This window comes from Lithobates pipiens, unplaced genomic scaffold (genome assembly GCF_037356315.1).
Source record: "Lithobates pipiens isolate NorthernLeopardFrog02 unplaced genomic scaffold, aLitPip1_a1.2 Scaffold_23, whole genome shotgun sequence".
Classification (NCBI taxonomy): Eukaryota; Metazoa; Chordata; class Amphibia; order Anura; family Ranidae; genus Lithobates; species Lithobates pipiens.
In genome coordinates, this window is record NW_027507785.1 from 69503528 (window position 1) to 69515433 (window position 11906).

Below are 11906 nucleotides of genomic sequence, written 5' to 3' on the forward strand. Positions count from 1 at the left end.
CTCCTCATCAGAGCCAATAAGCGCAGCCTCATCAGCGCCCATCAGTGCAGCCTCATCAGTGCAGCCTCATCAGCGCCCATCAGTGCAGCCTCATTAGCGCCCATCAGCGCAGCCTCATCAGCGCCTCATCAAAGCAACTAAGAAAAACTTTGTTTTTAATTCAAAAGTTTTGGACTTTTTTTTATTTGTTTGCACAAAATAAAAAACCTAGTGGTGATTAAATATCACCAAAAGAAAACTGGAGTTAGTACTTACCGGTAACTCCTTTTCCGGTGGTCTTCCAGGACAGCCCTTGAGAGATGGAGCTCCTCCCATCGACCCAGGAAACACATTGCCACAGTTCAAAAGGCGGTCCCTCAGGTCCCTGGTCAGTCATTCACCAAGAACCGAAGGATGGAACTGAAAAACATATAAACCATAACAGGTAATAACATTAGTACATCATTATAATCAAATAAAGGGTGGGATCGTGCTGTCCTGGAAGACCACCGGAAAAGGAGTTACCGGTAAGTACTAACTCCAGTTTTCCCAAGTGTTCTTCCAGGACAGCCCTTGAGAGGATCCCCAAGTACTTACCAGATTAGGGGGGGACCACGGCCTGGAGGACTTTCCTCCCAAAGGCCTGATCCTGACTAGACATTAAGTCCAGTCGGTAATGCCTTGTAAAGGTGGAAAAGCTTGACCATGTGGCTGCTTTACATACCTGCTCCGGGGTGGCACCAGCTCTTTCTGCCCAGGATGCAGACAACGCTCTTGTGGAGTGAGCTTTAACACCCTCAGGAGGATCTCTATTCAAGGCCTTATACCCCTCTGCTATAGCTAGCCTAATCCATCTAGCTATGGTTACTTTTGAAGCTTTCTGTCCCCTACGCTGTCCGGAGAAAAGGACAAAAAGGGAGTCTGAAATTCTGAATGGATTTGTTACTTTAAGGTATTCTAGAATACACCTCCTCACATCCAATAAATGAAAACGTTCCTCTTTCTCATTTGCTGCATTTTGACAAAATGAGGGAAGGACAATATCTTGGGACCTATGGAAGCTAGATGCTACCTTTGGTAAGAACCCAGGGTCTGTCTTTAGAATGACTCTGTCTTCTAGGATCTGTAGAAAAGGTTCCCTGATGGAAAGGGCTTGGATTTCACTGACCCTACGGGCTGAAGTGATTGCCACCAGGAGTACTGTCTTAAATGTAACAAGCCTTAAGGAGGCCTCCGAGATAGGCTCAAAGGGTGACCCCAAGAAAGCTTTTAGTACAACTGCTAAATCCCAGGATGGGACTTTGGTGACTCTGACTGGCTTGCGTCTAGCGACTGCCTTACAGAATCTAGCGACAAAAGGATTTTCCTGTAAACGTTCATCTAGGTACACACTTAAGGCAGCTATCTGTACCTTAATGGTACTTAGGGTTAAACCCTTGTTTACACCTTCCTGAAAAAACTGTAGAATATTAGCCGTGTTTATGTCACGGCTATTCAACCAGCTATTAAATTTTTGCCAGACTTTTTTGTAAATAGCCCTCGTGACTGGTTTGCGACTCTGTAGTAAGGTCGCAATTACCTCATCTGTCAGGCCCTTACTCTTTAAGATTTCCTCCTCAGTAACCACGCCGAAAGCTTCAGTGTGGCGACCTGTGGATGGTAAAGAGGTCCCTGCGACAGGAGGTCCTGTCTGTAGGGAAGCCTTAGAGGTGGACAATCTGTCAATTGTAGCAACGTTGTGAACCATGGTCTCCTGGGCCAAAACGGTGCTACTAGAATCAAACAGGTTTTTTCCTTGAGGAATCTTGCTAGGACCCTCGGAATGAGATGAAGAGGGGGAAAAGCATACGCCAGACTGAAAGACCATGGAGCTTGCAAGGCATCTACAGCCAGGGGCCGATCTCCTGGGTTTAGCGAGAAAAAATTTGGAACCTTTGCATTGTTTTTGTTCGCAAAAAGGTCTACCTCTGGTTTTCCCCAGTGATTTGTTATGAGATTGAATGCCTCTGGGTGTAAGGACCATTCTTGGTTCGAAATCTTTTGTCGACTCAAGAAGTCCGCCGTGTTGTTCAGCTCCCCTTTCAGGTGGACTGCAGAAATGGATTCCAGATTGGCTTCTGCCCACTGGAAAATGCGTCTGGCTACTACCATCAAACGAGGACTTTTGGTACCTCCCTGTTTGTTTATGTATGCTACAGCCGTCATATTGTCTGAACGGACTTGTAGATGGTGACCCTGTATTGTGGGGTGAAAGGCTAAGACCGCTCTCAGGATTGCTGTTAGCTCTTTCCAGTTGGAAGAGAAACATTTCTCTTCCGGGGTCCACTTGTCCTGGACCCAGCTTGAGCCGAGGTGGGCTCCCCAGCCCCAACTGCTCGCATCTGTTGTCAGTGTTGAAGTGATAGGAAGGACCCAATGAACCCCTTTGTTCAGGTTCTCCCTGTCCTTCCACCACCAGAGGGAGCGTTTTATCCTTGAGGGGATCAAAACTTCCTCCTCCAGATCTCTGCCCCTTAATTGTTCTAGCAGAAACCCCTGAAGGTCTCTTTGGTGGAACCTGGCCCATTGTACGGCTGGAATGGCTGCTGTCATAAGACCTAAGACCGACATTACTTCCCTCACTGTACATTTGGGGCTGCATTGAAGAAAAGATATTCTCTGCCACAGATTCAAAATCTTTTCTTCCGGCAGTATAATTTTTTGATCTACTGACTTGATCCAGTAACCCAGATACAGGATCTCCTGTGTTGGGGTTGTCTTGGATTTCTCCTGGCTGACAATCCACCCTAACCGACTCAGGCTGAGTTGAGTCAACTCCAGATCCTGAGAAAGACGACTCTCCGAGCGTGCTGTTAGGAGTAGATCGTCTAGGTAGGGAATAATTGAGACTGACTGAAGCCTCAGTGGAACTAAAGCCTCTCCGAGAACTTTGGTAAAGATTCTTGGGGAGGATGACAGCCCGAAGGGAAGCGCTCGGCACTGAAAGTGGTAAACCCTTGTGTCTATCTGTACTGCCATTCGAAGGAATTTCTGGCATTCCTCCTTTATTGGAATATGCAGATAAGCATCCCTTAAATCCAGGGTAGCCATAAACATCTCTTTCTGCAGGAGATTCTTTATGGAGTAAATGGACTCCATCCGAAATCTCTTGTAACGGATGGAGCGATTCAATGGTCGGAGATTCATAATTAATCTGAATCTTCCTGACGGCTTTTTTACTACAAAAATGTGAGAGTAAAAACCGTCTCCTTGTTCCTGTATAGGGACTGGTGTCAATACTTCTTGATCCACCATCTCCCCTATCAGTAAGGGTAAGGCCCTGGCCTTTTCTGAGTGACTTGGAAGTTTTGTCACTACAAACTTTGAAGGAGGGCGGCTGTGAAACTCCAGCGCATGACCCCTTTTTATTATGTTTAAGACAAATTCGTTTGAAGTTGTCTCTTCCCATTGTGGAAGGAATTGGCTTAATCTTCCTCCCACAGGGACCCTGGCATCACTGGGGTTTGGGATCCTGATTGGGGCGGCTAAACAGTATGCCCCCTTTTCCTTTCCCTTTATGCCCCGACCAATGTTTTTTGGGGATTGAACTCTTCTCTGGTTTAGAGGGTTCTTTAAAGGGACGAAAAATTTTTCTTTGAAAATTTTTCTTTTTTGCGGGAAAGGTTTTCTTTTTATCCGCCGTCCTTTCTAAGGCGGAGTCTAATTCAGGCCCGAAGACTAAGTCTCCTGTAAAAGGGACGCTGCACAGGCGGGTCTTAGACGCCGTGTCTCCCCCCCAGGTTTTCATCCATACTGACCTCCTTGCTGCCACTGAAAGTGCTGCTGACTTAGCCGCAAATTTTACGGAGTCCGTGGAGGCGTCAGAGATGAAACTGGTGGCCTTAAAAAGCATAGGGAAGGATTTCAGAAGCTCCCCCCTAGGAGTGCCTGCTTTTAAATGTTCTTGAAGTTGCGACAACCAGAACTCCAGGTTTCTAGCTACACAAGAAGTGGCTAGAGCTGGTTTTAAGCCTGCCATAGAGGCATCCCAGGCCCTCTTTAAGACAATGTCAGTTCTCCTGTCCATTGGATCTTTCAGGTGACCCATATCTTCAAAAGCCAGATCAGCTTGTTTTGAGATTTTGGACAAAGGGGCGTCTAGTTTAGGATTTTTATTCCAGACCGCCTCTGGGCTCTCATCAAAAGGGAACCTTCTCTTAAGGGATTTAGGAAAGAAAACCTTTTTATCTGGTTCAGACCACTCCTTAAGGACAAGGTCAGAAAGCACCTTATGTATAGGGAAAACCCTTGCTTTCTTTTTCCCCAGAGCCTCATACATTTGATCATGTCTAGATAACTGAGTTTCTTCCTCCTCAATTTCCAGCGTATCATAGATAGCCCCCATTAGCTCATCTACTTCCTCAAGAGACAATCTATACTTTGAGGCTTTGGATGTTACTTGATCCTCTTCCTGACCCGAGTCAGTGTCAGAGGAATCGGGGCTAATCAACGTGGGGCTAGGCTCCCTGATCATACGGGGCTCCCCTGAGCTGGGTGTTGTAAGGCATGGTGAGGAAGAGATTATAGTTGCTTTACTCGTGGAGGCAGCTGCAGCTGATCCCACGTCAGTGATTAACTCCCGGAGGGACTTAAAGGTCGACGCCATTTCCTCTTTAAAGGAGCCCAAAAACTTTGCTAAAGGGGAATCTGCCTCAGATTTAAGCAAGCTTGCAATGCATTGCTTGCATAGGGCTTTGTTAGAGCCAGAGGACAACCTATTCCCACAATTAGGACACTTTTTGCGGCCTGTCTTGTCTTCCCTTGGGATATCTTTAGCCTGAAATAAGAAGACAAAGGATTTCTTAGCGTCAGCCCCATGTCCCTCCTTCAATCACCAAGTGCAAACAATCTCACTGTGAGTAAACCGCCACCGTGGGGCACTACAGGACCCAGCCTACAAACACCACCACTCCACCAGAGTAATAGCATGCCCAGCAGCCTACCTGGGATTGGCTGGTGCCTGTCTCCGCCGGAGTATCCTGGGGAATAGCCTCCATGGTCCCCCTCTGATGCTCCCGATCCCGCCGCTAGTCCGGTATTGCTGGACACTGGTCGGGCTTCACAGGCACAGCGCTGGCTCTCCCTCTCCTCCTTGTACCTTTAGAGACCCGGAACCGGAAGTCTCGGCACGCAGTGATGACGCGGTTCCGCCGGAAGTGACGCTCGGCGTCTCCGACCCCACCGCAACAAGGAGCTGAGATGGAGGTTCCACTCACCGCTCCTGGGGGAAACCAGCGCCATTCTGCCCCTGGCCACCTCGGCACTGGAAGGAGGAGGGTAACGGGTCTGCTCCGAATCAGCTGGACGGTACCCGAGCCGTTTAAAAAAGGTATGGACCCAAAACTGCAGCCAAGGAATAGGACCCGGTCCCTCATGGCTACAGGTTCTCAGGCAGCCCCTGAGAGGGGCCTTCAGGTTCCTGGCAACATGTTCCTCCGACGGAGGAAACACAAATGACTGACCAGGGACCTGAGGGACCGCCTTTTGAACTGTGGCAATGTGTTTCCTGGGTCGATGGGAGGAGCTCCATCTCTCAAGGGCTGTCCTGGAAGAACACTTGGGAAAGATCCATCCGTCTCAAGATAATGATAACATTTGTGTTTGCATACATATATGTTATATGACCGTGCAATCATCATTCAAAGTGTGACAGCGCTGAAAGCTGAAATTGGCCTGTGCAGGAAAGGGGTGAAAGTGCCCGGTAGGCGAGTGTATAACTTAATAGACACCCACTGCAGATCACAACCTCAGTGCGTTTTGAGCGCGGTGCAAGAAATACGTACAGAACACGGGTTTCCTGCACCACATTCAGGTGTGGACTGTCCTTAAAGCGGAGTTCCCACTGTTAAAAAAAAAATATGTTTTTTTAGGATAAATATCTTTTGTATCCAACGCTTATTAATAGCACTCACCCGTTTCTGTGCTGAATCAGGCTCGGTTGTCGATTTCATAGAGGAATATATCTTATATTCTTCTGTCCTGGCAGTCTCCATAGTGCTTGTGAAGCCCACAAGCACTATCTTCTGGGCTCTGGTGCAGCTGAGCGACCAGCATGCACAGCCTGTTCTTATGCATGCGCCATATCTACAGCGCAGCGCCATACACTTCTGGCGTTGCCATCACAACGGGCGGCATTGTTGGAAGTGCCCGCTCCCATTGTGATGGCAACGAAGCCCTCGACGCTGCCCATTGACTCCTGGTAAATGATGACAAGCATCTCCCAGGAGCACTAGTGAGCACGGGCGTCCAGGGAAATAACGTCAGGCGCCATGGAGAGGAAAAGACAGATTTTAAGGGACCCCCTAGCAACAGACATAAAAAGGTGAGTAAAAATGTTTTTTTTTCCCAAATGTTGTTAATTGTATTTAATGCAGCTGAATAATGCAAAATGTATTTCATGAGTGGAACTTCGCTTTAAGCGCTCATGCACGAGGGTGCTTTAGCCTGTATATTGTAAAAACTGGCTTATTCCTTTGCCCGGGAGGCTCAGGAGCAGCAGTCCTATGAAGATCAATAACAGGCCGACAAATGTCACGGCTTATGCTGCTGTGAGTGACACAGGAATGGAGTCCCCGAATGCAGAGAGTCCATGCTTGGGGCCTAGGTCCCTGATCAGGAGGAACGCAGTGTAAAGCCGCTATGCATTTCAGCCTGTCCTTCATTCTGACAGGGCTGCAGGCAGCACGCTGTTCCTGTGCTGTCCAAATGCCGGAATACTCCCGGTTTTTATGCTAGACGAGACCTTAATATGAATGAAGAGGCCAATGCATGCAAAGATAGGCAACAAAATGTGGAAATAAGGTGGCCGCATATTTAATAAGTAGCTTTTACATGTTGATAATTATAGGGCTAATAACCGTTGCGGTTTGTAGAACTGACCCCCCCTGGTGTCCTGGTGAAGATGGCCATTCTAATATCACTCAGAGATGTAAAATCCGCCGTTCACTCGCAACGCCACAAACTTTATGCCTGCATATGACTTTCCTTGGCAACGCTCACATTAAACCTTCCTTTCTATTAATATAATGACACTACTGAGGCGTATACGGCAATACATTTCCTCCTAGACCAAGCAAATAATTCACTTAATGCCGCTGTAATCGCTCTCAGTGCAGCCATTTACCATGCTTCTGAGTGCTGCCAGAACATAATGTGGGATTAGTCAGCCTTCAGCATCATGTGGGGAACTGGATAAGGTGGCACTACAAATCCCAGCATGCCCTGATGTCTCTAGCAAGCAGAGTATAGACTTATTTAAAGGGTACGTAAACCGCAATAATGATCTTTTCTTATTTGCTCCAGTGTATCCATTAAATATATAATTGGAAGCAATTTTTAATATCTGTTTAAGAAATGTAGCCACTTACAGACCAGAAAATGTTCCCCCTTAATGACCAGGCCATTTTTTGCGATACGGCACTGCGTCCTTTTAACTGACAATTGTGCGGCCGTGCGACGCTGTAGCCAAACAAAATTTACGTGTTTTTTTGCCACAAATAGAGCTTTCTTTTGGTGGCATTTTATCACCTCTGCAGTTTTAATTTTTTGCACTATAAACAAGAAAAGAGTGACAATTTTGAAAAAAAAAAAAATATTTTCTTGCTATAATAAATCCCCCCCCCCCCCCCCCAAAAAAAATATAAAACTAATATGTATTCCTCTACATATTTTTTTTTTTTTGGGGGGGGGAATCTCAATAAGTATATATCGATTGGCTTGCGCAAAAGTTATAGCGTCTACAAAATGGGGGATAGTTTTATGGCATTATTTTTTTACTAATAATGGCAGCGATCAGCAATTTGGGGGTGAGACTGACTGGAGGTGGAGAGAGATCGCTGTTCCTAATCACTAGGAACAGCAGATCTCTCTCTTTTTTTTCCCCTGACAGAACGAGGATCTGTCTACATTGACAGATCCCCATTCTGGCTCTTTCCTGCACGTGGCCGGCGGACAAAGCAGGCACTGGCCACGTGCACGGGTGCCTTGTCGTGCAGCGAGCGTGTGCCTGCTATGGCTCTTAAAAGGGCCGACGTACACCTACGGCGATTTGTGGGAACAAGCTGACCTGCCGTAGTATGAGGGCGGCTGGTCGTCAAATGGTTAAAATACGCCTCTTGGTTCTGCCAGAAATCCAGTGAGTCTGTAACTTCCAGTACTCTCTGCATGAGTAGAAGGAGGGGTTATGGAGAAGAAGAGGAGGAAGGGTTAATGAGAAGAAGAGGAGGAAGGGTTATGGAGAAGAAGAGGAGGAAGGGTTATGGAGAAGAGGAGGGGTCTGTGCTGTTGTAATCCATCAGAAATGAAGTAGGCAGAGCTGACACCACTTGCGTAGGAATTCAGAGCTGTGTTGTCATGTTGGAGAGTAGAGTAGGAGCATACTAGAATTCTGGCACATTTACAGGGATTTTTCTGTGCTAAAACTTTAGCTTTGGGTGGACTGGTCAATTGGATCATTACAATTCTATGGTACCCCTCTGAGTTAGGTGACGATCCTCGTTACCCACTCTCCTCCCCAACACTAATAAAAGAGGAACACTCAGCTGAATAGAAGTCGCACCGAGAATGAAGGGTTGGCAGATATCCCCATCATCACACACAACTACATTTGAAACACAACTGCAGCTTATTACTGGAGAGTTAACCCCTCCATGTCTTCACATCTGGAGAGACACTCAAATTGGCTTAATCAGTCATCAAAATCTATCCATTCACTGCAGACCTCACATTTTAACCCCCCAATTCTGAGCTGTACTAATCACTTTCCCAAACTATCCTGCAGAAGCCACAACATTGTCTTGTCTTCATGTCATGGCTTGTCAATCATTTACCGACCCTCAGCTGGTTGCCAAGATGTTCTGCAGTAGCTGACCCCTGAAGAGGTTCTGCAGCAGTTGTCCACCCAAGAGGTTCTGAAGAAACTAAAGCAGATACCCACTCAAGAGCAGCGCCCCCCACCCAAAAATATTCTGCAGAAGCGACCGCCACCCTTCCCCCCAAGAGGTTCTGCAGCAGTTGCCCACCCCTAAAAGTTATGCAGCAAGCTGCCACCCACCCAAGAGGATCTGCAGCAGCTGCTCTCTTTCCTTCCAAAGAAGTTCTGCTGCAGCTTTCCACCCATGAGGTTCTGGATGATCTGAACCAGATGCCCTCCTTCCCCAGTGGTTCTGCAGCAGTGCCCCACCCCCTCCTCTTCCAAGACATTCGGCAGCAGCATTTCCAACCCCCCTACCAGTTCAGCATCAGCTACCCCTGCAATGTTGTGGAAGTTATCTTGCAAACAGCCCCCCAGTTTTCCATCCATAAGGATCTGGATGATCTGAACCAGCTGCCCTCCCTCCGAAGAGGTTCTGCAACAGCAGGCTTCCTCCCCAATCCAAGAGGCTCTGCAAGAGCTGTCCACCGATAAAGTTTTGGATGATCTGAACCAGCTGCCCCCCCCCCCCCCCAAGCGGTTCTGCAGCAGTGCCCCACCCTCCCCTTCCCAAGAGGTTCTGCAGCAGCAGGCTCCCTCCCCAATCCAAGGGGTTCTGCAAGAGCTGTCCACCCATAAGTTTATGGAAGATCTGAACCCAAGAGGTTCTGCAAGAGCTGTCCATCCATAAGTTTATGGAAGATCTGAACCCAAGAGGTTCTGCAAGCGCTGTCCATCCATAAGTTTCTGGAGGATCTGAACCCAAGAGGTTCTGCAAGAGCTGTCCATCCATAAGTTTCTGGAGGATCTGAACCCAAGAGGTTCTGCAAGAGCTGTCCATCCATAAGTTTCTGGAGGATCTGAACCCAAGAGGTTCTGCAAGAGCTGTCCATCAATAAGTTTCTTTAGGATCTGAACCCAAGAGGTTCTGCAAGAGCTGTCCACTCAAGGTTCTGGAGGATCTGAACCCAAGAGGTTCTGCAGCAGCTATCCCCCCCCCCCCCCCCCCCCCCTCTGCAGAGCAGCATTACCAACCTCCTCCAAGAAGTTCTGTAGCAATAGGTTCTCTGTTGGATCTGAACCAGTTGGATCTGAACCAGTTGCCCCCCCCCCCCCCCCAGGGGATCTGCATCAACTACCCCCACAATGTTACCATTACACCCCCTTACTTGACTATGCAGCAAAGAGGTTCTGTAGTAAATCCCACCCAAGAGGTTGTGCAGCAGCTATCCCTTTGCACAGCTGCCCCCCCCTTACCTGACTCTGGGGGGGCCCCCCTTGGCATCGCTCTTCTTCCTCTTCGGCCGGGGCGCCCTCCGATCTCCGGGGTTCCTCTGCTCTCCGGGATCTCTCCGATCTCGGGGGTCCCTCTGCTCTCCGGGGTCTCTCTGATTTCGGGGGTCTCTCTGCTCGGGGGGGTCCCTCTGCTCTCCGGGATCCCTCTGCTCTCGGGGATCTCTCCGATCTCGGGGACCCCCCTGGTGTCGGGACTCCCCTCTGAGCGGTGCGGGGGTGTCGGTGTGAAGGGGGGCGGTGGGGTAGCCCAGGAGGAGGTAGACGACGATCAGCCCCCCCAGGCTCAGCACAGCGGCCAGCAGCTTGCCGTGGATCCTCATGGTGTCGGAGGGGGTCCGGGGGAGCGCCGAGCCCCGGGGGGAGCCGCTCCGTTCACCATTGTCAGCGGCGGCCAGGCACCACGTATCCGAGAGAAGGGGGAGGGGAGGAGGGCAGGACTGGAGGAGCTCCCTCTGTCCATTCCGACACATAGGAGGAGAGACTGTCATAGGGGGGGGTCACCGGATCCACACCCCCCACCCCAACCATTGTCCACGCCGCACATCATCACACCGGATTTATTATCACTGGGGCTGGGGGGAGAATCCTCCATGGTCACAATGCTGCCCAGGAAGGAAGAGGAACTTTGTATCCATTGATGTGTGCAAAGAGCAACATTGTATCATCATTGGGGGAGATTTACCAACACTGCTTCACACAGCAACCAATCAGCTTCCAACTTCAGCTTGTTCACTTCATCTTTCACAATAAAATCTAGAAGCTGATTGGCTGCACCAGATTCTGTGTGCACCAGTTCTACATTTCCCCCATTGTCTCATTGTGTGGAAAATAGAACTAAAGGAAAACTTTTTTTTTAATTTTCTGTACCGAGCCCAAATCATTTTTCATTGGGCAAAGTACAGACTTGCAATTTAACCATTGCGCCCTTAAAAAAAAGTGATCTGCGTTCAGATCGCTTTTTAGAGGCGTTTGACAAGCACGAGGAGGCGATGTAATTAGGGTTGCCACGTCATCCCTACGTGTTCAGGTTTAAGTGGATGCGGTTTTTGTAACGCTTTTCTCACTGACAATTTTAACCCCGCAATTGCTGCATTAACACATTGTACATGTTTTGCAGCGTTTTCCCATTGACTTATCGCCACCTATAGGGGGCGATAGTTTTTGCCACAGGTGCGAAGCACAACATTGCTACTGCTTCATGTGAACCCCCTCCTTCTCTGTCTTTGCAGCATAAGAGGGGGTCAGTTGGGGGCACTAAAAACACAGTTCAACCTCACATGGATTTCAGTCAATAGTTGGAAAGTACGGAAGAAAGGGTGTCCTCCAAAACTATCCGAAATGCAAATCGCAGTTTTCTTTTCCTCCAATCAACTGCCAGCTGCGTCATTACCCACTCTGCAGCACATGTAAACAAAGGGGTCAGTGCTGATAACATCAGTGCCCTTATATGGACACATGTAAACACAGGGGCAGGATGCTGATGATGTCAGTGCCCTTATATGGACGTATGTAAACAAAGGGGTAGGATGCTGATGATGTCAGTGCCCTTATATGGACACATGTAAACAAAGGGGCAGGATGCTGATGATGTCAGTGCCCTTATATGGACACATGTAAACAAAGGGGCCGGATGCTGATGATGTCAGTGCCCTTATATGGACACATGTAAACAAAGGGACAG

General features: G+C 48.5%; 1 protein-coding gene across 1 annotated transcript in view; it reads right to left on the reverse strand.

Moving 5' to 3' along the window:
• Positions 1 to 10782, reverse strand: part of GXYLT2 (glucoside xylosyltransferase 2) — a 75145-nt gene extending 64363 nt beyond the window's left edge. Inside the window, exon 1 of the mRNA XM_077451828.1 lies at positions 10187 to 10782. Within this exon, the coding sequence (XP_077307954.1) occupies positions 10187 to 10713 (527 nt within the window). The 5' untranslated portion in view covers positions 10714 to 10782. The remainder of the gene's footprint in view (positions 1 to 10186) is intronic.
• Positions 10783 to 11906: the final 1124 nt, after the last annotated feature.